Raw genomic sequence first — 25,997 nt, 5'->3', positions numbered from 1 at the left:
TATAGTGAGGTCAGGAGCTCCTGAACAGCCAATTTAAGCCAAGGACAGACGTTGTTCCTCTTATGAGACTATTTAAAGCCCTGGAGACAAACGAGTGGCCAAACCTGAGCCTGCTGCTCTCACTAGTACTTCACTTGATGAGAGCCCTTTGTAGATTTCATGGGGGTAATTCAGTGCACATTTTTGACATAGGGATTCATTAGGAAATGTATCACATTTCCTCTCCTTCCACAGCCGCCACCCGCGTTGACCTTCTCGTTCAAATAAAGTGCACGTGGGAAGGTGAGGCGGACGTACAGTAAGTTTCACTCCCAGAGACTGAGGATGAAACAGAGCTATGGGACTTTAATAAAAGCCTCCCACCAGCTCTGATGTGGATCTGTGTGAGAGAGAGATTCCCAGAACTGGGCTGTTCAAAGAGGAAGGATGGAGTTGTTCTATTGTTCCCCAAGGGTGAATATAAAGGGAACCTGGCCCTTTGCTCATTGATGGTTGTGTAATACAGCAGGAAATCTGCTGAAGTCAGTTTCAGTGCGAGTTTAGGATCACACCTGCTCTGTGCACTGATGTTCCTATAAAGGTTATGAGCCAGATCCTGGTAGTATAAAGTAGCTGTGAAGCTGTGGGATCTGGCCTCCTGAGGATTTCCCAGGAGACAGGGGGCATGGCTGGGGCAATCCCTATGCAGCCAGAACAGCCCCTTGAGGTTATGAGTGTAAATTGGAGCAGCTCTGAACTTGCTTTAATATATGCTGGCAGTTAGACAGGCCCCAAATCAGGGAGCTCAAAGCTGGCTTAAAGCCGCCTTTACCCATCCACCTTTGAGTTGTGTACAGCTCAGCCTGGCCAAAAGACTGGGGGTGGGAGAGAGACTGTGGCTCGGATTAGCTTTGAGGATCTAGGCCTGTCTGTTTGCTATCCCTTGATAAAGCTGAGGGTGGAGTGCTGGGTTTGTTCCTTACATAAGCGGAGGTGACAGCAGTGTTCTTTAGAAACCCTCCCTATATACAGAAAGCCTCTCTGGTTTGCCTGGTTTACTTGGGTGAGTATTGTGCTAATTTCCCTAGGGTGGAGGCTGTGATGCCAATGCTGGATCAAGGGAAAGAGCTTAATAATAATAGTAATTAATCCTAGCTTTTCTCATCTGTAGATCTCAAAGCATTTTACAAAGAAGGCCAGTATCATTATCCCCATTTTATGGATGGGGAAACTGAGGCACAGAGCATGGCAGTCATTTGCCTAAGGCCAGCGAGTGGCAGAGCCAGGAACAGAACCAGGTCTCTTGAGTCCCAGTCCAGCCTGTTTGTTTAACTTGGCTCCCAAGTGACTAAGTCTGAAACATTTGATGAGAAGCGTGATCTTTCCTACCGAACTAGCTCACACATTGTCTAGCAGCAAATGTAGTTCTGTGTCTGTACAGCACTTAGCACAATGGGGCCATGGTCCACGACTGGGGCTCACAGGTGCTTTGGGAAGCCAAAGAATAACAATAATATATCCCAAGGCAAAAGAGTCAGGACTCCTCTCCCCTCTTGCTCACTCCCCATGTAACAAGCTAAATTCTAGTTTTACAACACATGAAATCCAGACGGTGCCAGGTCAGGCTCTAACCCACTGCAAGCCTGTAGCTTGGCCCAGCCCACCAATGTTCCGATTACAAAGCACGTCACATCCCGCTCTTTGTCAGTTACAGAAACAACAGACTCAGCTTTGGCAAAGGTTCTTATTGCATCACTCAAGTCAGCTGCTCACGCTTAAAAGTTGCTCAACAATCAGAGACGGGGCAAAGGGATAGAAGGGGGGTGCTCCGCATGGGGAGCTACTGAGACATGGTGAGGAGCAGGGAGCTGTCTTCAGGCGGAAAAGGGATTGGGGGTGGAGGTCAGCAGCTTGCGGGTCCCTTGCCAGCCGCTAGGGATAGCTGTTCCAGGATCTGGCCTGACCCACCCCGGTTCCTACCTGCTGCCCAGCCTAATCCTGGGTGTCGCAGCGGTCAATCCCGCCCCTCTACGACCCACTTTCATCTCCCCCAGTGTGTGCGCCCAGTTTACAGGACACATTGGTTCCCAGCAAGGGCAGTGGAACAAGGCACAGAGGCAGAACCATAGATCAACTCCTACAGTATTTCCATGGCCAGGCACTTAGCTTCCCCTCCCCCCCCCGATTTCCATTGCCCCTATTAACAGTTATTCTGTCTGGAGAAGCTCTCCTAGTGGCATCTTCACTAAACACGACAGCTGTCCAAGGGTGCCTGGAGACATAGGATGCTTCTCTAGTCTGGCTTGATCTGGTGTCTCCCCCCCCCCACCTCATGCCTGGGTCTCAGATACTGGCTGCATGTATTTCCCCCTCTAGATTCAGTTCTTGGACTCCACAGGAACTGTTAGAAATCCTCAGATGCCGTAAATAACTCCCCTGTGGTACAGAGATTCCTGTCTCTGAGCTAGGGTTAATTCTGCTGCTCACTAAAGTACTGAGTTGTCAGTCCTCAACTCATGCTGAACAAAATCTGAGAAGAACTGTTAGCTGCTAGCATTGGCTTTCTCCCTGAATATTCTTTGATATTTATAGTCTGGTTGCTAGATTTCCACCCGTTGTTGTCAGGTTCACACTTTTATCTCCTCCTCCCTTCTTGCACTGTGCACAGCTCAGACACACCTGAGACTGTGTGTGTGTACATGACAGAGAAGTGTGACTCAAAATACCAGCATGTGGGCCAAATTCAGCCTGAGAATAACTCTAGTGACGTTCTGGAGTTACACCCAGGATTGTTATGCCCCTGTGTGCATACAGAAGCATTCAGGTTGCGTGCAAGCCATGTGGGCGTTTGTGCAGAGCATACGAGTGTGTGTGCTTAGTGCATGATGCATTTATGTGCAGGAAGGACATGGTTACAGGATGGGGAGGCAAAGAAAGTGTACCCCTAGAGTGCAGGCAGTGGGGGGCCTTCATGGGCAGCTTAAGGGAACACCCAGAGCTCATGTCTGTGAGGATCGAGTGCTGTTCTCCACAGGAGGGACTGCCACTGCACATGACGGGGCCTGGATCTCCTTTCATTCCCAGCAGTGTAAAGCAGGAGTGAGTCCCTTTAACCTGATAGAGTTTGGCCAGAAAAAAGGAGAATCAGGCCCAGGACTGGGGACACCAGGACTGAAAAACTGGGAGCCGAAATTCTCTTCTCTCCCTTAGTCACTCAGGGCCTGGAATATCCAGGGGACCTGCAGCTGCATCCCCAGCCATGAGGCTATCGGGGGAGATGTCTGCAGCAGTGGAGAGGAGAACCAGTACAGGTGGAGAAATGGTTGGGGTCACCTCTTACTTCCCACGGAGCTCACCCTAGTGGAGTGGGACTGGAGCATCCTCCAAGGTTCCTGGTTCCTTTTGTGGTGCTCTTAGCACAATTGATTCCCTCCCACCCCCAATCCCCAAGTACCCATCAGGGGTGATGGGGCAAAGGGGTCGTCACCGTGTTTCTGGGGCGGTACTTTTGGGATTCTCACTGTTTTGCCCCATCATAGGGGACGAACCATATCTCCCAGGGAATCACCATCCAGAAGGCAAGGCATCTCCTGCCAGCTGCACCCTTGCTTGGGAGAGCGGGGGCAAGGCAGCAAGGAGAAGTGCTGATCGGGCTATGGGCTTCAGGCACAGGCAAGCCCACATCTGTTCTGCTGCAATTGTCAGCAGGAGCAATGGAGCAGAGCGGCCTCCAGCGAGGGCAGGAGACCATCAGCAGAGCAGAGTGGCCGGCCTAACAGACTCCTTTCTCCTCCCATAGTATCAAACTGAGTGTGTGTGTGTCGGGGGGGGAGGGGGGATGCAGTGTGTCTGTCACTGATCCAGTCAGATCCTACAGAGTGGATAGGCCAAAAGCAGCCGGAAACACAGCAAGCCGGCCCAGCTGAACTTCATCTTCCATGATGCACTGCAGTCATGGACTCCCATCATGCACTGCTTCCAAGAGAGGAGACCATGGTGCATCATGGGAGATGAAGTCTGGATGAGGAGCCTAGCCTATAGAGAAGACTGGGAGCATGCGGCACCTGAACTACAACTCCCATAAGGCACTGCAGGGGCATTGCAGAAACAAAATACTTAAGAGGTTTTTTATTTTTTGCCAAAACCACCAAATTTGTCATGGAAAAACACCCCAATTTCCAACCAGCTCTATAGGGAATCTTCCACCACCATGCAATGGCAGGAGAGGGCACTGGTTGTCTAGGGTCGTGGGGACTTTTCTCCATTCTTTCTAAGCAGCATTGTGGGAGCAGCAGTGACTAGCACAGAAAGCACATTAGCGTAGGAAGGTGTTGAAGAACAGGGCAATGCACCCTTCACTCCATGCCGGGGCACCGGCAGATGGGACACATTCAGATTTTGGAGCAAGGTGTCCTCGCAGCAAGTACTGACATGCTGGTGTGTAAAGAGACAATTTAAAACAAAAATCTATAATATAGAACTCCAGGTCAGTGAGCTTTTCTCATCCACTTGCAGCTCAAACGGTGACATACCCAAACCATAGCCACCTCCGTCTCCATCTGTTCCTGGCAGTATGTGGGGAGCTGATCCAAGGACATCTTATAAAGAAGGAGTTGATGTGCGGCTGGAGGGTTGAAAAGGCTCAGAGACATTCCACAGAGCTAGAGGCAGGGAATCTACCACCTCAAGCCTGATCCCTTTTGAATCCAGAATCCCTTTTGCCAGAAGCTGGGAATGGACGACAGGAGCTGGATCACTGGATGATTCCCTGTTCTGTTCATTCCCTCTGGGGCACCTGGCATTGGCCATTATCAGAAGACAGGACACTGGGCTAGGTGGACTCTTGGTCTGACCCAGTATGGCCATTCTTATGAATCCTGCCCCTGGGATGGAGACAAAGCTAGAAGGTGGGCTGTACGTTTCTGGTTCTGCAATGGCTTGTGAGAATGGCTGATTTCTGTCAAAAATGCTAATGAGGTTTCAGTTAATTGGGTTCTAACAGGAATCTAATGGGATTTCAGTTTTAAAAAAAAAAATGGAGCCGGAAATGGAATGAAGACGGCTGATGAGGTCTTGGTGCCACTGAATCTAACCCTGAGGTGGCTCGGGTTGGAGTCTAGGTTCTGAAACCCACCCCTGGGCCTAAACTGAGCTGCATTCAAACAGCATCCATCCACGGGCTGGCAGAGCGGTGTAAAGTGAATCTTAGGCTGACTTGGCAGGATCCTTTTGTTCAGACCCTTTTCCCGGGTTCCAGCTGAGACATGTTTTGTCTGGATAAGTACCTACGGGCCTGTCAGTGCTTCCCCAGTACAACTGCTGGCAGATAAGGAAGGGAATCCAGGAGGCTAGGAGCTGCCTGAGCACAGTGAGAGTAATTGCTCCAGGGGGAGCAGGGGAGATTTGCAGCTTGGTTACATGACAGGCAAAGAGCCTGCAGCGATGGAAGGAGGGAGGAGGGGAGATTAGGAACTAAACCCATCAGATCAGCGAAGAAAGCAAGAGGGGTGCAGTGTTCAAATCACACACAGTTTCTGGTGGTGAAAGGCCAGGGCCCGGGAGAGGCAGCTGCTAGCAAGGGAAAACCAGCCTTCCTCGGAGACCAGTGCCGGATTGTTCCCTGTGATAACCGCATGGAGGGGCAGCTAAAGTGTGCCAGTTGGCTCCAGGTAGAGGTGTGGCAGGTCAACCCTAGGACCAGAGTGGGTTATCCTTGGTGCAGCCTTACCACCTGGGGCTGCCCTTGAGGCACGGTCTCAGAGCTGAAATCTCCCCATTCCATGCTGGGATGGGAACTTTATGAACCTCAGAGTTATGGGGTTTCCACTTCTTGGTCCCCAGTACTTAGAGAGGGGATTGGGATTCATGATACCTTGGTTCTGTTCCCAACTTGGGAGGAGCCTTTGATCTACTGGTTGGGCTAGGAAGCTGGGCAACAGGACTTGTGGATTCTATTCTATCACTGACTCACTGTGTGGCCTTGTGTGTGGATCACTTTATTGCTCTGTGCCTCAGTTTCCCCATCTATAAAATAGGGATGATAATACCAACTCACCACACAGGTAGCTTGCAAGGCCAAAAAAGCCAATATTTATAAAGCTCTTTGAGATCCTTGGAAGAAAACAGTCTTCACTCTTAGGTTGGTTGTAACAAATCAGAGACAGTTTATTCTCAAGCAATTGAAAGAGGGGAACTACACACCCGGGCAGGGAATCTCCCTCACTCCAGGTAGGGCTCCATAGATAAACAATTGAGGCAAGCCTTTATACCTTTTTGCTACAGGCAATAATGATCACAGCTGCAGTTTGTTTATACATATTCCTACCTGCTATCTTATTTTTCTCAACAAATTCTGCAACAGTCTACATTCCAATTTTATCAAAGCAAGGTCAAAAAACAGCATCTCAGATAATTTTCCCAACTGCCTAGCACAAGCCCCGCTTCTACAAATATCATGCTATTAACAATAAGGTTAGCCTGTCTTCTGCAGGGCTCTTGCCTAGTACAAAATGACTACTACACTTTCACAAGGAGGAGCCTTTGATCTACTGGTTGGGCTAGGAAGCTGGGCAACAGGACTCCTGGATTCTATTTCATCACTGACTCACTGTGTGTGACCTTGTGTGTGGATCACTTCATGCTCTGTGCCTCAGTTTCCCCATCTATAAAATAGGGATGATAATACCAACCCACCACACGGGTGGCTTGCAAGGCCAAAAAAGCCAATATTTATAAAGCTCTTTGAGATCCCTGGATGAAAGATGCTCTAGAAGGGCAAAGTGTTAATAAAAAAGAGGGAGAAATCCTGCCTTCAGTCTCGGGAAGGCACAGCTGGGTTCGGCACCAGCCCACCAATCTCTGTGGGCAGGCGATGATCCTTAGTAGAGTTCCCATAACCGAGTTCTTCGCAGCTCAAGGGAGGCTCCGAATATGGGGCCTGAGATTTTAGAGAGAACAGGGTCAGAACCAGGCCTTCAACCCCAGCACCCCTGAACTTCGTGACGTTCTGGATCTGGATCCAGATCCTAACTCCGGTCCCTTCCTAGATGCCCGTCCCGCAGGCTGCGGAGGCCCCGCTGAGCTGCAGTAAGGAAGAGGGGCTGGGATGGAGGCGTGCCTGCCCCACAGTCTCTCTGCCAGGCTGAACAGGTCCTAGGGAAGCTGCAGTTTCGCCCCGCCCAGCAAGGGGAGCATCCCCAGACACCAGCTCAGGCAGCCTCCGTGTTGCTAGGTAACAGGGCCAGAGGGTTTTGCGATGCCAGTCACGTTGCTGAAGTTCCCACCCCCCCCTCAGGGCCGCGGCGCTTCCTGCAAAGGGGTCTCCTCGTTCAGCGCTCTCCTCCGGGATGGTCAGGCAGGTACCAGGGCCGGCCACCAAGAGGGAGTCCCAGTTTGGGGCCTGCCGGGTCAGAGCCCGGAGTGGTGTGAGGAGGGGCTCAGACCCAGACCTGGCATCTTCCTTGCTGGGTGCTGCTGATCTGTGGGGAGGGTCCCCGGGGGGAGGGGGCCAGCGGTGGGTGGATTGGGGCAAGAACAGGCTTTGGCTCACCATTGCGCCGCTCCCACCAGGTGCCCTGCTTGTGCCCCTGCTACCTTCAGAGGTCCTGCATCGTGAGCGGCTTCCTGAGCAACCCTGCAGTCATCTGCACCAGGAGGTGCTTTGAAGGTGGCACCATAGCAGCCAGTGCCAAGGATTCCGGGGCCCCTGTCTGGGAACTAACGGTACCCAGTAAACATGGCGCTGCTGGGCCTTGTTGGAGGGGACAGCAGGGGGGCTGAAATGCCGCAGATAGAGAAGCTGGGCGTGGGATGGGCTGATAGATGAGTGGACCTGGAGCCAGCTGAGAATGGACAAGCTCACTCCAGGGGCAGACTCCTCGGTGGGGGTTCTGAGCTGGGATTTGACATGGAAACGGCAATCTGGCTGGTGTCTGTGGTCACGAAGAGACCGTGCTGGCCCGCGGTTCTTGTTTCCACGTGAGAGCTGGGGACGGTGGCCTCTGAAACCTTCGGCTCCAGCCCAGGTGGGGACAGTGACTGTATAGGCATGGTACAGCCTGCCTTTAAATAGCTTGTGAACCCTCAAGTGGTGCCCACCATCTTCTATATCCGAGTGTGCATGCCACGAGGCCAGGCATGCTTGTGTCCAGTGAATGCGGCGACCTGGGCAAAGCTCTGCCCGTCTGGTTTCTCCATACTATCCTTGTTGTGTAAAGACACAACCCTGGCCCAGGGCTGATCCCAGCTGAGGGCCATCCAGGGGTTCTTATGTGGAGTGAGTTTGGCGGTGGGTCTCCACACGTGCCCAGCCGGCCCTGGGCCCTGACACCCTCTGCAGGCAGAGGGACAAAGATCCAGTGGCCCAGGAGTGGGTCCTGGCAGCTGGGGAACTAGTGCCGCGAAGCCAGCTCTGCTGGTTGCTTCCTGGGGCCAGCTGTGGGTGTGACTGTCCCTCTGTCTCCGCAGGGCTGGGATTTCCAACCGGGGGTGGGGGGCAGGCAGGGGAGGCCGATGCGTGCCAGGCAGCCCGCAAAGCCTGCTGCAAGCCCCCCGCATGGCTTCCCCCCACCACCCCCGGCCAGGAGCGGGCTGCGCCCGAGTCCCCCTATCTCCAGCTGCCAGAGGCGGGGGGGGGGAGAGAAAGGGGGGGCACGATCGGCCCCGCCCGGCAAGCAGGTGCTGGGAGGGGGCTGAGCCGCCCCTGCGCCTCCTCTCCCCTTAAGGGGGGGCAGGTACCAGCCCCCCCCCAAAAAAAAGCTGTATCCGAGGGGGCGCTGATTACAACCCCCCCTCCCCAGCTCCTATTCCTGGGCGCCCCCCCCCGTCCCTTTGTTTCGCTGCCCCGGGCTCGCCATGGAAACCGGGAGGGGACCGAGCCGCGCGCACACGCTCCCCCCGCCCCAATTCAGCCCGGGCCTCCCCCCGCAGCCCCAGGCTTTGTGCGCGCTCGCAGCCGCAGCAGGGTCGGCAGCCGCCTGCCCGGGCGCCCGAGCGGCTCCAGCGGCCCCGGGGGATCGCGGCGGCCGCCGCCGGAGGGACGCGCTGGGGCCGAAGCAGCCCCGAGCCCCGCGGCTCCCCTTTGTCCGGGCGGGGGCCGGCGAGGTGAGGGGCCGGGGCCGGGGCCGGGGTCGGGGGCGGGGCGGGCACCTGCGAGCACCGGGCTCTTCCCCGGCCCAGCGGCCGGACAAAGGGCTGGAGCCCGGCGGGGGGGGAGTCCGAGTGGCACAGCCCCCCCCCCATTCCCAGGCCAGCGGGTCCCACGGCTCAGATCCCTGGGCGCCCGGGTGGGGCTGGGCTGGCCTGACCCTCCCCAACCCCCCCCCAGAGCCGGGGGGGCGCCCCCCTGCCCAGCCCCACGGGTGGGCTCCGGCGGTCCCAGCACCGGGTCCGCTTCCCTCGGGCAGGACTTGGGGAAAGTTTCCGGGGGCGTGGATCGCTGGGGGGGGGCAGCTTGGCAGGGTCAACCCCCCCCCCCACACACACACGCCGCTGGCTCCGATGCGAAGGGGCAGCCCGATTCTCTGAGCCTGTCAGCCGCATGGGGGGGGGAAATGCCCCCCCGCACGCCCCACGGAGCCTGGCCCCTGTCGCGATCCCCCGCCGCGGCAGCTGGGCGTTTTGTGGCTTGGCATCCGAGGCTGGGACTGGCACGACGGGGGGGCCGCTAGGGGGCGCCCCTCCCGCGTATAGCCCGCGGGCTGCAATACAAGCGGGGACCCTTCCACGGGCTGCAGCTAGGAGCCTCAGCCCTGCCCCGGCGGGGCTCTGGCAGGGTTGGGAAGCAAAGGGAGGGGACTCAAACCCCACCTGTAACCACCCCCCTTCGCCCCACCTGCTGGCATTTTGAATACAACAGCCTGGCCAAGCTGCAACCTGCTACAGCGTCAGTGTCTTGCAGGGATCCGGAGAATGGGCGAAGCGGGACACCCTGCAAACAGGTGCCACACGTTCTCTTCGGGCCGGGATGATGGATTCAAGGCGCCCCTTGGTTTGCCCTTCTCTCTAGTAATCGCCTCTCCCTGCCCGCGTGCCGCCCTGCTTTTTACCCCTCCCACCGCCATCCTCCTTTTCCAGCCTCCCCAGAGCAATGCAGGTGAGGTGGCTGGATCCTGCCATACAGCCAGCATTCATGCACCATTCCCTACAGTGCCTCCTGCTGGGAGAGGCTGGGACTGGAGTTCCTGGGATTCCCGCCCCCCGCTGCAGTCAGCGCTCCTGCCCTCCTCGCTTCAGTGCTGGGTTTGTCCTTGAGTAACTATGATCTTCCCCCACGGACAGCACTCCTGCCCCACCCACTTCCCCCTGAGTGCCACTAAACTAACGCTTGCCGTGTGTCTCATTGCCTAGGCTGACCCAGGCGAGCCCCCGTCGCTTGCCCCCTGAGCTGACACCATGATCTCCCCAAAAGAGAAGTCCAAGGCCCCCAAGGATAGCATGACGCTCCTTCCATGCTTCTATTTTGTGGAGGTGAGTAGAGGCTTTTCAAGGGGGCCCAGAGCACAGCAGGAAGGGGGTGGGTGCTGCCTTTCGAGCCCCATCCCTGCAGCGAGGCAGAAGCCAAGCGTGGGGGGGGGAGTGTGAGATGCTCTCTCAGAAGCCAGCTGAGCCCTGCAGGGGCTGAGGACGGGGGAATGAATGGGAGATGATTTTATTTCTGGGGCTGATTCTCAGCTACTCCTTTCCTGTGCATTGGGCCCGGATGGAGGAGTGTTAAGGTGGCTTTAATCTGCCTTTGTCCTTCCTTTACTTTGAGGCTGTGGATGGGTCTGCTCAACCCGTGGTGTGGATGGGCAGAGACGCTAGGCCTCGGGGGAGGAATTAACGAGGCAGCAGCCGCTAGAGACTGGAGCCTGGTTGTGACAGGTGCTGTACAGACACATAGGAAAGAGACTGTCCGGTGGTTAGAGCAGGTGTGACTGGGAGTCAGGACTCCTGGGTTCTATTCCCACTAGAGGAGGGAGTGTGGTTGTGGGAGTGTCTGGGAGCCTTGAGGCCCATGAAGGCAGGTCTGTAGGGTTGCAGGGGATGAAACTGAGCCCACTGGACCATGCTCCTGACCCACCTCTTTGCTTCCTTCCTGCCCTTCGCCCAGCTCCCGATCGTGGCTTCGTCCATCGTGACGCTGTATTTCCTGGAGTTGACCGACCTCTTCAAGCCAGCCAAGGTGGGGTTCCAGTGCTACGACCGGGCCCTGTCCATGCCGTACGTGGAGACCAATGAGGAGATGATCCCTCTGCTGATGCTTCTCAGCCTGGCCTTTGCTGCTCCTGCTGCCTCAGTACGTAGCTGGGGCCAAGCCCGGGGGGGCTTCTCTTTCCGCCTGGGCCAGGAGGGCTGAGACAAGGGGGCGAGGGAAGGGAAATCCCTGGAGGGACCTTCTGGAGCGGGGGGTGGGCAGATTCCGTCTGGCCTTGAATTCACCTCCCTTCTTCAGAGACCGCAGGGGCCGTACAGCTCCAGGCACAGGCTACGGCAGCCCAAACTTGCGCCCCTTCTTCATAGGCCCCTCCACCCCAATGCCCCCAGCCCCAGCACCTGGGGCTCTTGCAGAAACAATGCAAAGCTGGGCCAGGTTTCGGGGCCCCTGCGCACCAGCCACCTGGTACGATAGGGCAGTGGTAGAGTGTGCGGGAAGGGGATGTGTGTTGTGTTGGGAATGGAGTAGCTGGGAGCTCCCTTCACTGCCAGCGCTCCTGCCCCACTCCTTACAGTGTCCCCTGCTGGGAGAGGGTAGGACCTGCCCCTGTGCCAAAACCTCTACATTTATACCCCTCACTCTGACTTGCCAACACACCCTCCTGCCTACAAGCCTGTGTGGCCCACGCTGGGTTCTGCTCTTCTCCCCAGATCATGGTCGGGGAAGGCATCATCTACTGCCTGCAGTCCAAGCTGAAGGGGCGCAGCGGGTCGGAGGGGAGCATCAACGCCGGCGGTTGCAACTTCAACTCCTTCCTGCGCAGGACTGTAAGGTTTGTGGGTAGGTTTTGCCGCAGTCCTGGCGCCTTTCAGTTCTTTGTATCTGTGTGGGGGATCCTCCTTCTGAAGCTGCCTGGGGCTTGGATGAAGATGGGGTGGCCATGGAGGAGCCTGCGTGGGAAGCATGTGCAGCTTGGAGCACGACATACAGCAGCATGGAGATCAGTGCGGGCTCCAAAGCCCACGTTCTTCGTCCTCCTCTGCGTTAGTGTCCCTCTGGCTGCCCCTGCCGCGTGGATGCCCTTGGCCTCTCTCCCTGTCATGGGCCCGCTCCACTGCCCTCGTGCTGTAGGCTCTGTGGCCATCACCCCAGAGGTGGCTGCGTTTCACTGGGGTTTGAGTCTGCGCCGCGCTTGGGGAGGGAAAGTGCTGTGGAAATGGAAAATGTTTATTGCCCTGTGGTGCTTCCACACCTGACCTTGGCCCAGACCTCGGAGGGGTGAGGCAGGTGGGAGGGGGATTGGGGAGATGGACAGAGGGTCTGGGGGGAGAGGCAAGTGGGAGGGGGCAGAGGAACGTCGGTGACTTCCCGGTGGCTGAGGCTCTAATCCGTGACCCGCTCATGGTTTCCCCAGGGGTCCATGTGTTCGGACTCTGTGCCACCGCCCTGGTGACTGACGTGATCCAGCTGGCCACCGGCTACCACGCCCCCTTTTTCCTGACGGTCTGCAAGCCCAACTACACGCTGCTGGGGATCTCCTGTGACTCCAACCCTTACATCACCCAGGACATCTGCTCGGGCCAGGACCAGAATGCGATTCTCTCTGCCAGGTACGTCCCGTGCAATCCAGAGCCAAAGGACCCCTGCCCTCGATGGCCCCAAAGGAAGGGAGTACAAGGCTGTCTCTTCTCACCCACACCCCGCCGGGCCCCGCTGCATGTACCATGCTGGGATCTGGCCGCCCACCGTGATGCAGTCAGGTCCCTGCCAGCATTAGCCCGGGCTGCTCGACATCTTTGCTTCCCTTTTGCAGGAAGACTTTCCCGTCCCAGCATGCCACGCTCTCAGCTTTTGCCGCTGTCTACGTGTCGGTGAGTTCACCCGCCTCTCTCCTTATCTCCCTGACTTGCAACCATAGGCTGATGCAAGCAAGTATGTGAAGCCCACAGACACGCGCCTGCCTCCATGCTTACAGTTCGGTCCCTCACCATGCCCCTGTAGAGCGCCTTCCCCAGGCAAGCCCCTCACTTCACAACCCCCCCAACACACATGTGCTGCTCCACACACATGGAAACACCTTTTGGTGCACCCCCTCACATGCATGGATACATGCACACAGTGCCCTGCCTTATGCAAATGCAAACACACCTACGGTGCCCCCCGACACAATCAAATGCCCCCTCAACACTCACCCATGTGTGCAAACACACAGAATGCTTTGCTCTCTCACACACACACACACGCAAAACAGCATACAGCTAACATAACTCTCACCCGCCTGAGACTAGCCGAGGTGCCCCTGTGAACCAGAAAGGCCGGGGCAGTCCATGCAGGGAGGAGGGGTCACCCACCAACACAGGAGGTCGCATCCTTGGCTGCCCAGCCAGCCCCATGCATTTGCTGGGCCAGCGCTCAACCCGTGGCTCTGACAAGCCCCCGCTCTCCCCTCCTCTGGCCAGATGTATTTCAACTCCATCATCTCGGACAGCACCAAGCTCCTGAAGCCCATCCTGGTCTTCGCCTTTGCCATCGCTGCCGGCGTCTGCGGCTTGACCCAGATCACCCAGTACCGCAGCCACCCTATCGACGTGTATGTGGGCTTCCTCATCGGCTCGGGGATCGCCGCCTACCTGGTGAGTTCATGCCCCCGGGGGGCGGGAGCCAGGCTCCGGGCGCTGAGCTTAGAGCCCCTGCTGAGAGGAAGGGCCTTTGCGTCTCCCTCCAGGGGTTGGTGTCAGTCACTGGCATTAGAAGCGATGGAAGCGCCCTAAAAGTGGGGAGCCCGCGGGCACCCGAACTGTGATTGGATGGCTGCTGTGAGGTCTGACCCCTGACCCCTGGGCTTTCTCGCCCCCTCAGGCATACCATGCAGTGGGCAACTTCCAAGCGCTGACCGAGAGAGCCCTGGCCAACCCCCCCACCAAGGACGCCTTGCGTGCCCTGACCCAGCGCGGCCACGACTCGGTGTACCATCAGAATAAGTCGGTCAGCACTGACGAGCTCAACCCCCAGACCCGGCTGGACGGGGTGAACCGCCAGGTCCAGCGGGAGAAGAACTCCCTGGGCAGCCTGAAACGGGCCAGCGTGGATGTGGACCTGCTGGCCCCCCGCAGCCCCATGGGCAAGGAGAACATGGTCACCTTCAGCAACACCCTGCCGCGGGTCAACACCCCCTCCATGGATGACCCCGCCCGGCGCCACATGACCATCCACGTGCCCGTGGACGCCTGCCGCTCCAAGCAGCTCATCACCGAGTGGAAGCAGAAATCCCTGGAGGGCCGGAGCATGACGCTAGCCGAGGAGGCCAGCGGGCACGCGAGGGCTGGCTCAGACTCGGTGGGTGTGGATGAAGAAGAGCATGTCCCCTCCTCACTCTACCCGACAGTGCAGGCCCGCACGGCCGAGCGGGCTGCCATGGGGCCACGGGTTCTCATCCAGCCTCGGCCGGGGGCGTCCCAGCTGGTTCACATCCCCGAGGAGAGCCAAGGCACCGCCAACATCTCACCCACCAGCAGCTCGGCTGTGCGGGCCAAGTGGATGATGATGGCGGAGAAAGGGGCGGGCCAGCGGGTAGCCAACCCGCCTCGGCTCATGCAGGTCATCGCCATGTCCAAGCAGCAGGGCCTGGTGTCGGTCACCCCCAAGCACTCGGAGACCTCCTCGTCCTCCACCAGCTCCGACTCCTCCCAGTACCGCTCGCCGTCAGAGCGGGACAGCTCCAGCATCGTCACCATCGACGCCCACGCCCCACACCACCCCGTGGTGCACCTCTCCTCCGGCAACGGGCCCTGGGAGTGGAAGGTGGCCCAGAAAAGCTCGGATGGGCAGGACGCCTACGAGCTGAACGAGATGGGCAAGGATTACCGGGGCTTCCGGCCCACCAGGAGCGCTGGCGTCTCCCCGGGCTCCTCCGTCAGCGACATCGAGCAAGATGAGCCGCGCTACGGCAGTGTGGCCACCATCAACGTGGCGACGGGAGGGGGTGGGGCAGCGGAGCGGGGCGAGGGCATGCCGGAGAATGTGCTAGGCCCCACCAGCCGAGAGTCCACCCTGCGGAGGAAGCCCACCAGCCTCACAGTCAGTGAGAAGGACGGGCACACAGACAACGAGGCAGAAAACTACTACAAGAAAATCCAAGGCAACCGGAGATTTAAGGAGTAATTCCCTCCCCAGTTTCCACCCCACCTGCCCCAACCCAGGGCAGCTGTCCAGAGTGCAGTACCTGCCTCCGTGGGTGTCTCCACTGCTGAACTACACAATCTGTGCACTCCGTTTGCTGCTGCTTTGGGACAAGGCCAGGACTGGGGTGGTGCCAGCATCCCGTCTTTGGGATGCCTCCGGGGATTTATATACAGCAGCCTCAAAGCGGAGCAGCACATGGAGAAGATGTTGCGAGCACCGGGTGGGAGGGGTGGACTAGAAGATGCAGGGACTGCAGAATTCTTCTCCAGGGCGTTAAAACAAGCCCCCTATGGGACTCCAAATGTCCAGCCAGGAGAAGAATTTTCCGTGTTTGTTTATTTGTTAACCAGGTGCTGACGGGTCCTGGGAGGGTTTTACTTTATTCGGATGTTGCGATGGTGGGGTGGGAGAGAATGAATGACCTTGAAAGTCAGGACACCAGGAGTCCTGGGCTACCAATTGAGGCAACAGTCTCCAGCCTTGCATGTGGATTTGTTTGCCTCGCTCATTGGGAGCTGGTAGCCAACAGATCCAGTCGCCAGTGGCTACCTGGACGGCGTCCTGTGTCACATCCTCCTCCGTCTATTTTATTTGCAGGGGGGCATGTCCGGCCACCGACTGAACTTCTGGCCGCTGTCAGACTCTGTAAATAGCTCCCTGGCTGCGAACGTGGTGAGGAAGGGGTATTAGCCAGGGCTCAGAGGCTTTTCACTGGCTGCCCGGAGATTTTTCAGGGGCCTTTTGTTCAGGTGTCAGTGCCAGCCAGTCCACTCCTTGCCCTCTATGCTGAGCCGCACAGAGATGCCGAGGGACAATTGACCCTCACCCCTTGTACTCCCTATGGGCGGTCAGAGGAGGCTGACGGACCAAGCTTTCCAGGGGGGCACTTGGCTTAGCCGCCCATCAGCCAAGGACACCTGGATAAATAACCCTCCGTGCTTTGCTGCGGCTACCAGGCGGCTCAATCCTGCTGCCACTTTACCGCCCCCTCCTGGCACAAGCGTGGTACAGGGCATAGGCGTCCCAGGTGGGATCCTGGTTTTGGAAGAGCAGCCCTGTTCAATTAACAGACGGCACCCAGGCTTGGGATGGGGGCAACCTGATTGCGCTGATTGAATTGTCTCTCTCATCTCGCCGTCCCTGGGGCGAGACAGCGACCAGAGCTGCCAACGCCGGGGGGGGAGGGGGAAGCTTGCACACCAGCCTTGTGATTTGAGCTGGTGGGATTTTTATTTATTTATTTTTTAAATAGCGCGGGAAAGTTTGATGGCGTCTTCGTGATGCTTTTGTCGTCGTCATTTGCCCCCCCCCCACGAAAAACGGCCGCTGTTTCCCCTGGTTCCCCACCGAACCCAATCCACAGCTAAGCTGGCCGCCCCTTAGTTGCCGTGTGGGCCTGATACCAAGCCTAGTGACATCTTCCAGCCATTGGCTTCAGTGGGCTTTGCAGCAGGGCCCCTGTGTGGAATGGGATGGCGGAGGGACAGGAAATGGATGTCGTGTCCCCCCCGGCTCTAGCCAGCAGCTGTGTGAGACCCCGTGGCCTTGGCTTAGCCTCCAGGCATCTGTCTCTGTAGCCACAACGGCTAACTGGTCAGAAGCGGTGGGAGAGCTGTGAGCTGGAAGGCCGGTGGGTGAACGGGAGGCATGCGTACAGGGGTGGAGGGTGGGTGTTTGCATAAGGGGATAAATACGCTCTAGAGAGATGGGGGGGTCCTAGCTGGGATCTGTGCCACTGGGGAGGAGGGTGCGGGGAGCTAACGCTGGGGGGTCGGGGGAGGGGAATTACACTGGGGCATAACAGGCCTAGATCCCTTACATTGCCAAATGCTACCGGTGCTATCAGCCAAGCTCATCAAAACAGGGCACGTGTAGGTCCCTTCAGCCCAGGCACTCCTTCGTCCCTCGCCAATCGCTTGCAGGGGGTGCAATTAGAAGGGTTCCTCTGATCCTGCAGCCCTCTTCCATTTCTCATGGGCAGCCACATTTCTGGCTCGCGGGGGAACTTCTAGGGAGAGCGGTGAGGAGGGACCCCTGCCTGGTCCCCCAGCAGTGGGTGAGACAGGACGTGTCCCTCCCCACTTTGAGGGAGCTTCGTGGCTGCTGGAGCTTGGGGCGGGGAGTTACTGGCATCCTGGTAGGAAACTGATCCAGAGATGTAGCCTGTGCTGTTCCATATCCCGTTCTGCAAGGGTGTGAGCACCGGGGCTCCAGGAGGGCTAGATCAGGTTGGAGGGGGAGGGAACAACCCGACACTAAACCAATCCCCAAACTGTAAATGCATCTGTCAGGCGATGTCTGAACCTGCTGTGTTTGTAAGGAAATAAATGAATGAACTTGTTTCTCTCTCCACATCAGCCTGCCTGGGGCGGGAGGGCAGAGTCTGTTGTCTGGCAGATCAGTGACTGGAAACCTTGTTAAAATTCCCTTGCCCCAGTGTGGGAATTTCCTGCCTGTGATGGAGTCGTCTCCTGCCCCCCATCGCTCTGCCTGCTGCTCCTTGCCCTTGTGCAAAATCGTGACTTGCCCCTGGTTCGCATGAAAATGCTTCTCAACAGAGACATTTTTGCACCGGGAATCAGAACCGACTGTGCCCTACGACCTGTGTTTTCATAAGAGAGGCAACCCCTGCATGAGTCCCCCCATCTCACCTGGCCTCACCTCACCATCTAGGCCGCCACGCTGGGCTGGGCTGGCTACATACTCAATGGGCATCATTCTGGGCACTGCTGTGGCATTATTATGCCAGCTCCCATGGCGCAAAGCAACTAGAAAGCTGGGCAAACTGGCCCGCAGGAAATTCCACTGGCACGGAGAGAATCTGTGAGTGGCACAAGGAGGAAAAGAACCCAGGAGCCCTGAGTCCCCAGCCCTACTTTCAGCACGAGCCACTCCCCCCGCAGAGCTGCAAATAGGCCCCAAGTGTCTTGATGCCCCCTCCCCTTTTCTTTAACCCCATTAGCCCCCTCCCGCACTTTCTTTCTACAGCTGGGAGGAGCCCTGGAGCCCTGATTCCCATGCCCCCCCCAGTCCTTGAGAAAGCATCCACTGCCCCTATCTGGCAGGAACGCCCCTTTCTGACTGGGGCTGCCCCATGAGCATTACTGGTTTGCCAGCAGCTCGGGGGTAGGCTGGGGGCTGGGTGCCTATGCAGGATTCCCAGCGCGTGGGCTGCCAGGCCTACAGTTCTCCCAGCGCCATCAGGCTCTTCAGTCCAACCTGCCATTGCTTTGAATCCTGTTAAAAATCAATTCTGGCCAATGCTCGAGCCAGCTGCTGGACACAGCGTCGGGTAGGACCCCCCTGGCCCCCAATAGCCTGATCACACTGATGTCTCTAGCAGCCTCCCCTAGGCAAGCCCTGGGCCCCCATCCCCCTGTCTTCTCCCCGGTTCCATTTCGTCCCAACCAAAGCTGGTGGCATCCGCCCTGCGGTTCATTGCACGTTGCGCTAGGTGATCGCTCACCCTGCTGCTGCGGGTCGGGGCGGCTGGAGCCTGAGTTACGCTCCCTCAGAGCCACCCAGCCTTTCGTAGCTGCTGCTAAATGCTCCCCTTTCCCAGCGTGGGCATCTTCGCTCAACAGCCCCACGAAGAACTAATTCCACCTCCGCAGAAGGGGAGATGGGCTCCGTTAGCAGGCAGGTGGCCTGCAGCTGCGGCTGGGCCAGACTTCAGTGCCTCCCTCTCCCACCGCACATGTCTTCACTCGCTCTTCCTTTAGGAGGCCTGCCCTGTTCCCTCCCACCCCCCCCTGTAATTATCAGTTGCTCTTTTAGCTTTTTTGGTCCGAATTTTAACTCCTAGCACGTCTGTCACCAACCCCCTCCCCTGGTGTCGCACATGTAATTTACACGTCAGCGCTGTTATGGTTCCTCTTAGCAGCTTTCAGCAGAGGCGTGTGCAAGTGCTTGTCAAAGCCGGAGCAGTCTTAGCATCTGGAGAAACTGAGGCACAGAGACATGATGTGACTTCCCCAAAGGCCAAATAAAGACTAGAAACCACGGTGGCTTGACTGCCGGGTCTGTTCTCCCTCCCCGACCAGTAGGCACCACTCCCCTCCCAGAGCTGGGCATAGAACCCAGGAATCCTGGTTTTGTCACCTGCTCTAACCACTAGCCCCCAACCCTCTCAGAGTCAGGGGTAGACCCCGATGCCCCTTCCAGCTCTAACCCACTAGAAACCTGCATGTCTCCTGAGCCTCAGGGATCTAAGAACCCAGGAGTCCTGCCTGCCAGGCTCCTGCGTTAACCCCTAGAGAGAGAGAGAGAGAGACCAATGCCTGACTCATTGACACTACGAATTGATGAAGTGGGCTGCCTTGTGTGAGCTGATGCTTTGCTCCTGGGCCTTCTAGGGTCCCCCCACACACACACACACAGCAGGGGAGGGGGCAGGAGAGTAGGTCTTATGAACCAGCTAAACCACCCTAAACCCAGAGCCAGCTGCTCAGATGTTTATGGGCCAGAGCTGCGTGGGTGGAGCTGTGGTGTGGATGGGGGTGAGTGCATGTGTCTTTGCAAGGCCAGGCAGGTGCTGCATGCCCCCAGCAGGGCCTGACGCACATGCAGGGTTGAAGTAAACGTGGGGGGGGTGGGGGAGAATGGTGCAGGGATTTATGGGGCGGGGGGGGGGGAGGAAGCCCTCACATCCCACCCCCAGCACTTACAAGAGCAAGCGGCTCAATGTGTATGTTTAATGTAAACAGCTGTGGCGGGGATTTACTGAGCCCAGAGCTGGGGCCGAGGGCGGGTGCCAACAGCAGTCACCTTCCTGACCTTGCTGCGTGGCCTGGCCTGGCTCTCCTGCCCACTCAGGCGCCCGGACGGAGGCGTGCGGCTTTGCCGGGGTGCAGCCGGCAATGTGCAGAACCGTGTAGCGACATTCCCGCGCGCTGGAAAAGCCCCGAGCAGCCTCACCCGCCCACGTGCCTGGCTCGCTGGCTGGGAGCTGCAGGGCGGGGGGGGGGCATGGAATTCCTGGGTGCAGAGAGCAAGGGCGCCAATGGGCGGGGGGGAGCCCCCCCACCCTGAGTTTCATACAGGAGGTGCAAGCGCCCAGGAGGCGCTGTTAACTAGAGCCCAGCATTAGTGTGACATGTACGTTCTGCAGAGGAGCGGTGCCCCTGGGGCGGGGGGGGGGATCAGTATTTTGTTTACGAACAGAGGCAGGATGATGACGCTAAGTGATGGCTGGTGATTAGATTCAGGATCTGGACGTTTAGAGGAATCCCTCTGTGGATGCGGGGGAACAGGACGAGGGGTTGTTTTAGAGTGAACACGGGGGCGGGCCTCAGAAAATATACAGACAGGCACTGAGCCTATGTTGCCCCTCGGTGAGGTCGAGCAGCGGTTTTATCCCCATTGTACAGATGGGGCACTGAGGCACACACAGACTAAAGGCCAGATTTTCAAAGGTATTTAGGCACCTCATGAGATTTTTTTTTCAAATGTACTTAGAAGGTTCGGTGCTTTGTAAACCCCATTAGATGCCGCACTGCAGCTTTGGGTGCCTAAAAACCTTTGAAAATATGTCCTTAAAGCACTGGCCTGGGGTCAACGAGGAAATCCATGAGGGGAGGAGAACCCAGGTCTTGCTCCCAACCCAGCAGACTTGCCTCTCTCTGCATGCTGCTAAAAAAAAAAGGGGGATTCTGATAGATGGGAGCAAAAACAAGGCAGCCAGTTCTCTGAGACGCCAGCAAACGGTCCCAGGATGAAGGCCATGGCTGACAGCATGAAAAGCAGCACAGAGATCAGGAAGGCTGGAGAATGAGAGTCAGATGTGAAGAGCTGACTTAACTCCCAAGGGGTGGCAGGTTCTGCCCCAGGCTGGGTTGTAGAGCAATGGCTGCTGGGCAATTTTACATTTTAACTGAAAACTGTTTTGTTCAGTCATTTGCTGTTCTGAGTTTGAGAAAAGGAAGGAAGGCGAAAGTGCTGTATGAGTATCCAATGTGTGTACGCCTGACATTCTTAAGGTTTCAGCTGCATTCAGGCCAATTCCAGAACAAAGAACAGAAACTACATCCACAGGGTCCATAAAGTCGACAATTATTATCATGATTTGCATTATTCACTGGGCACCATCTGTGTGCTCAGCACTGTTTAGAATATGCCAGAAAAGCCAGTCCCTGAGCCAAGGCATATAAACTGTGTAAGTCTGGAGAAGACGGCTCATATATTTAAGTATGAAGTGTATAGTTATTGACCACACATGTTATCACATGGTCACTGTGATTTTTATAGCTATCAGTGGAGGCACTGATGGCAATAGAAAGTTTAGTTGATTAAGGACTAGAAGATTTGACCCTTCAACTTTCTTTCTCAAGGAAGAGCTGCCCAGAGCTCCTGTGCCTGTTTATTTTCCTTTCCTGCCTCTGAGATACTTCAGTCATCTCTGTTTTTTTCTCAATTTTAAAATATAGAATTTTCTTGGTGTTTGATTTAAATATTCTCCTGTGAGAACTGCAACTCAGTCGCTGGAGTGTTGTGTTTAAGAACCTTCTGGAAAGTAACTAGCCTTTCAACAGAAGTAAAAGCCGTGTTGCCAACTCTCATCATTTTGTCATGAGTCTCATGATTATTGTTTCTATAAAGCCCCAGCTCCTGGAGTCAGGTGGATCTGTGATGATTTCAGCCTTCATTCTTAAAGAAAAATTACGTTTCTAGTCCTCGTGGCTGTGGAGAAAGCTTCAAAATGGGACCCCAGTGCATCTTAAAGGCTCAAAAAGCAGAAGGTAAATAAAAAGATCCCCAAATCCATCATTTTTACATAATCTTATGATTTTAAAGCTAATCTCATGATTTTTGGTGAGCCTGATTCATGATTTTTTGAACATTTGGGACTGGCAATACTGGGACAGTGACTTGAAAGTATCAGTTTCACTCCTGTTGAAGGTCAGTTTCTAGACTGTTATTTGTAGTGAGGTAACACCCCTCAAGCCCCAGGCAGGTGCCATATAAACTCACGGGGCCTTGCCCTGGTAGGATGTTTCCAAAGTTAAATGATCTATTCCAAGCTTGATGACCCGCAAAAAAGTGATAGAAAGTCATCTAGCTTTTTCTACAATTGTTTCAATTGTTGTATTCAAGAGTTAGTCACAAAGAATATACATTACAATTTTAAACCTAACCAGTGTTCCCTAATTGACTTGACACAAGATGTGAGAATATGTTAGTATTAGAATTGAGTGGGTCTAATAGGTATTAAATCCTCTATTTTTATATAGGAATTAGATACAGAGCTCCTGTTAGCCAATTTCTAACAGGTGGCCAGATATGGAGCTGTTGGACAGACAGACTTGCAAGGAGATAGGCAAAGATAATGTAGTTGCTCCCATAGTATGTGAGCGAAAAGCAATCCTGACGGGGCTATGCAGCCTCTCAAGCCCTTAGCCCAGACCTTGGCTCTCAGGAGGCGGAGGGGGCATTGCACCGGCATACCCCCGCATGCCATGTAGGGGCCCAGCTACCAGCTGCTGAGAGCACATGTGCTACACGTGAACCAAGCCCTTCCCCAGGGGTGCTGCTCAAACAGGGCCACCTTACCCATGGACTGGGCTCATTTGCAACAGCCACCTTTGCACTCCTGTCCTATAAGGAGTTGCCAGATAACCCCACCCAAGCAGAACGCGTGCTCTGGGCTGGAAGGGGAGGCGCTGGCGGTGGGGGAGTTCTCAGGGGCTGGGGGGGGGAGCTGGGTCTATTCTTATTAGCTATAGTTTTTTGGTTGCTAGAGGGGAGATTTTACTCATTTGCTCCATCTGGCACATTGTTTATTTTTAACCCAGCTGAAGGAGCCCTGCACCTGGCACATCGTGGGGGTGGGGAGGGGAGCGTGGCGCTCAATGCATTAGCAGCAGCAGATTGAGGCTTTATCCTTAGCAGTTTTTATTCAGATTCCCAAAGCACTTTAGGAACACAGGCGCTGCCAGACTGGAGTCTGTCTAGCCCTGTCTACTGTCTCCAACTGTGGCCGGTGCCGGCGATCTCAGCGGACGAGTGGGTCAGTGTCATCGTTTCCGTTTTACAGATGGGGAAACTGAGGCACAGAGCAGGAACAACACAGTCAGAGGCAGAACCCAGGAGTCCTGCCTCCCAGTTCCCACTTCTAGCCCCCGACCACACTGCCTCCCTCTGCACCAAGATGGCGCCAGGGTTGCAGGTCCTATGTTTTAGGTCCTGCTGTTTGGGGTGTGTCGGGTATTTGCAAAGGGGCACAGGGGCTGCTCGTCCAGCTTGAGAGGAATGGGGCCAGTAGTGCCTGGTTGCTACTGGACAGGGGTGGTGGGGTAGGAATGGCCATGAACCTCTGAGGGGTAGCGGCTGCTGGCAGTGCAAGATCTCTCATTGCTGTAGCCCCTCCCATGCTGTGCGAAGGGCCCCAGCTATGAAATGGGGCTGGCCCAAGCCCTGCGATGCCACGTGCTCAGCGCAGAGCGAGCCCGAAGCCCCGGGCAGAGCTGGTTAGGTTGCAGGGGGACAGAGCAGACAGGAGAGTGGCTGCCTCATACTGCTCGCAAAGTGTAATCCCTCCTTTACTGCCCTGTAATTCACAGCGGGCTGGAGGGAGTGTGGAGGACACACACACACACCCCCATCCACCCAACCACCACTCCAGGGTCTCACATGTTACAGTGCCTGGAAAAGGCAGGACTAGGCTGAAATGCCGATAAAAGGGGGATTTACCAGCAGGGCTCCTGGGCACAGCCTGACCCTGTGGTTCTCCGGGGTTCTCTAGCTCTCAGCCGGGCTTCCTTGTGTCATCACGTGGGACCTTCTTATACCGGGGCCTGGATCCAGCAGTCGTGGAGGGACCAGCTTGCGGCACCGTGGGGATTTTGGCTTGTTTCTTGCCATGTTGCCATGACAACAGCAGGGAGCTGTGGGCTGGAGCTTAGCTCCTGGAGTATTGTATTTCGGGGGGGGGGGGGCTGGTGAAATGGCAGACTTCGCGCCCTCCCTCCGGGCAGACATTGATCGCTCGCATGGCAGGACGTTTTGCTGCACTCAGCATCTATTGCCCAATCTCCACCACCCCATGCAATGTCTCCGCAGGGAGTGGCGGCACTGAGTCCCATCTGGGCGAGCAGCAAGAGCCTACCGTCAGGAGTACCACCCAAATCCCCTTAGTGCAGGCATAGCCCTCCCCAGCAGTTGGCGATGGCACAAAAGCCCTCCAATTCCTTTGCCACCATTGCTCTCAGAGTGGGCTCAGGTGTTTTTACCACTGGGTTGTGCAGGGCTGCCCGGGGTTAGGCAACAGAGTGGTAAAAAATGCTCGTGATCCCATTACTGCCACCAGTTCATAGATTCATAGATACTAAGGTCAGAAGGGACCATTATGATCATCTAGTCTGACCTCCTGCACAACGCAGGCCACGGAATCTCACCCCCCCACTCCTGCGAAAAACCTTTCACCTATGTCTGAGATATCAGTGCAATTGGTGGCGGGGAGATCACCCCAATGCTGCCTTAAAGGGGCTAGCCATTCTGTCTCTCTTCACTACTTGGGTGCTGCCTAAATGACCATGGGCATGAGGCAAAAGGTGCCCCACGTTGTTCCTCTAATGGGGTATATTGCCACTGGAACATGAGCACGTGAAGGAACCTTCCAGCATTCTGGCCAGAGAGAAGACTGCCCCACAGCGTCTATGTCGTGGCCATTCCCGAAGGCCTGATCCAAAGCCCATGACCACCTTTTTCATTTGGATCAGGCAGCCCAAACCTTCGACTCAGGATCGATTCACACAGATGCTCTCCTAGTCCTGGGAAATTCAAGGGAATCGCTATTGACAGCACCACATTTCCTGCTGATAGTGAGTCAGCCACCCTTCCGTGCCCGATGCCTGACTGGAGAGAGGAAGGACAAACCCAGGATCCTCTCCTCACTGCTGGGGGTGACAGGATCATGTTTCCAAGAACAAGATCAGCAGCAAATAGTAGCAAAAAGATCTCCCGGCATTAGTGTATGGTGGATGAATCTGATGCCATGCCCTCCCTGTCTCCAGCGGGGACACCGGCTGCTGCGATCCTGCCATAGGCCAGCTGCTCAGCAGGGGGAAGAGCAGAGTGCAGAGCCTGGGCCCTGAGGGGAAAGATGACTGAGGAGCATTGACAGACAGACTCCCAAAGCGGAGAGGTGACTTGGCTGCAATCACCCTCACTCTGGACCAGTTTGAGAGCGTTCTGTTTGTTCATGCCAGCATGGTCTCCTTGGTTTGATACCAGAGCATGCACCTACACAGCCAACAGCTGGACCTAGGACAGTTAGGAGCTGAAAATCCTTTGTGGATCTGGGACTAAGAAGTCCTATAGGGGGAAACAACAAGAGATTCAAACCTCTGCAGACTAGCCACTAGAGGCGGACAGAGAGCACATGTATGGTGTTGTCCTTTCGATATTGCCGATGGTTTTACGTCTTGTGAGTACGGCTGTGGCTAAAAAGGCTGACGCGTGCGAGCCTGTCCTTTCTGCCTGACGCGCGTCGCTCGCTAGCTCCGGAGGAAGGGATTACAGCCTGCCTCCGCTGAGCCTGCTGCGGTTTACAACTCAGTCGCTGTGCCTCAAGATCCAGATGGGGATTGATCTCGCAATGGGTAACCCCGCTTCTGGCTGCTCCTTTCCAGTTATTCTTGCCCGCTTTCACTTGGCCATCTCTAGCCAAATGGCGTTCCAGCGTCATCCATCCTCAGTACAT

At 56.2% G+C, this 25,997-nt stretch overlaps 1 protein-coding gene across 6 annotated transcripts in view; it reads left to right on the top strand.

The window, feature by feature from the left end:
• Positions 1–17,638, top strand: part of PLPPR3 (phospholipid phosphatase related 3) — a 38,082-nt gene extending 20,444 nt beyond the window's left edge. For 2 of the 6 annotated variants that reach the window (XM_043502742.1, XM_043502741.1), the window contains 7 exons: positions 10,327–10,446; positions 11,072–11,257; positions 11,827–11,956; positions 12,531–12,726; positions 12,930–12,987; positions 13,576–13,749; positions 13,976–17,638. In XM_043502742.1, the coding sequence (XP_043358677.1) occupies positions 10,372–10,446; positions 11,072–11,257; positions 11,827–11,956; positions 12,531–12,726; positions 12,930–12,987; positions 13,576–13,749; positions 13,976–15,277 (2,121 nt within the window). In that variant the 5' untranslated portion in view covers positions 10,327–10,371 and the 3' untranslated portion in view covers positions 15,278–17,638. Of the gene's footprint in view, positions 1–7,134; positions 8,004–8,913; positions 9,082–9,679; positions 9,918–10,326; positions 10,447–11,071; positions 11,258–11,826; positions 11,957–12,530; positions 12,727–12,929; positions 12,988–13,575; positions 13,750–13,975 lie in introns of those variants that run through there. The other 4 variants (XM_043502739.1, XM_038383948.2, XM_038383946.2 and 1 more) reach the window with 4 other exon arrangements.
• Positions 17,639–25,997: the final 8,359 nt, after the last annotated feature.

Source organism: Dermochelys coriacea, chromosome 25, assembly GCF_009764565.3.
Source record: "Dermochelys coriacea isolate rDerCor1 chromosome 25, rDerCor1.pri.v4, whole genome shotgun sequence".
Classification (NCBI taxonomy): Eukaryota; Metazoa; Chordata; order Testudines; family Dermochelyidae; genus Dermochelys; species Dermochelys coriacea.
Note: the sequence above shows the minus strand (reverse complement) of the source record. Positions and strands in the feature narration are given on the sequence as shown.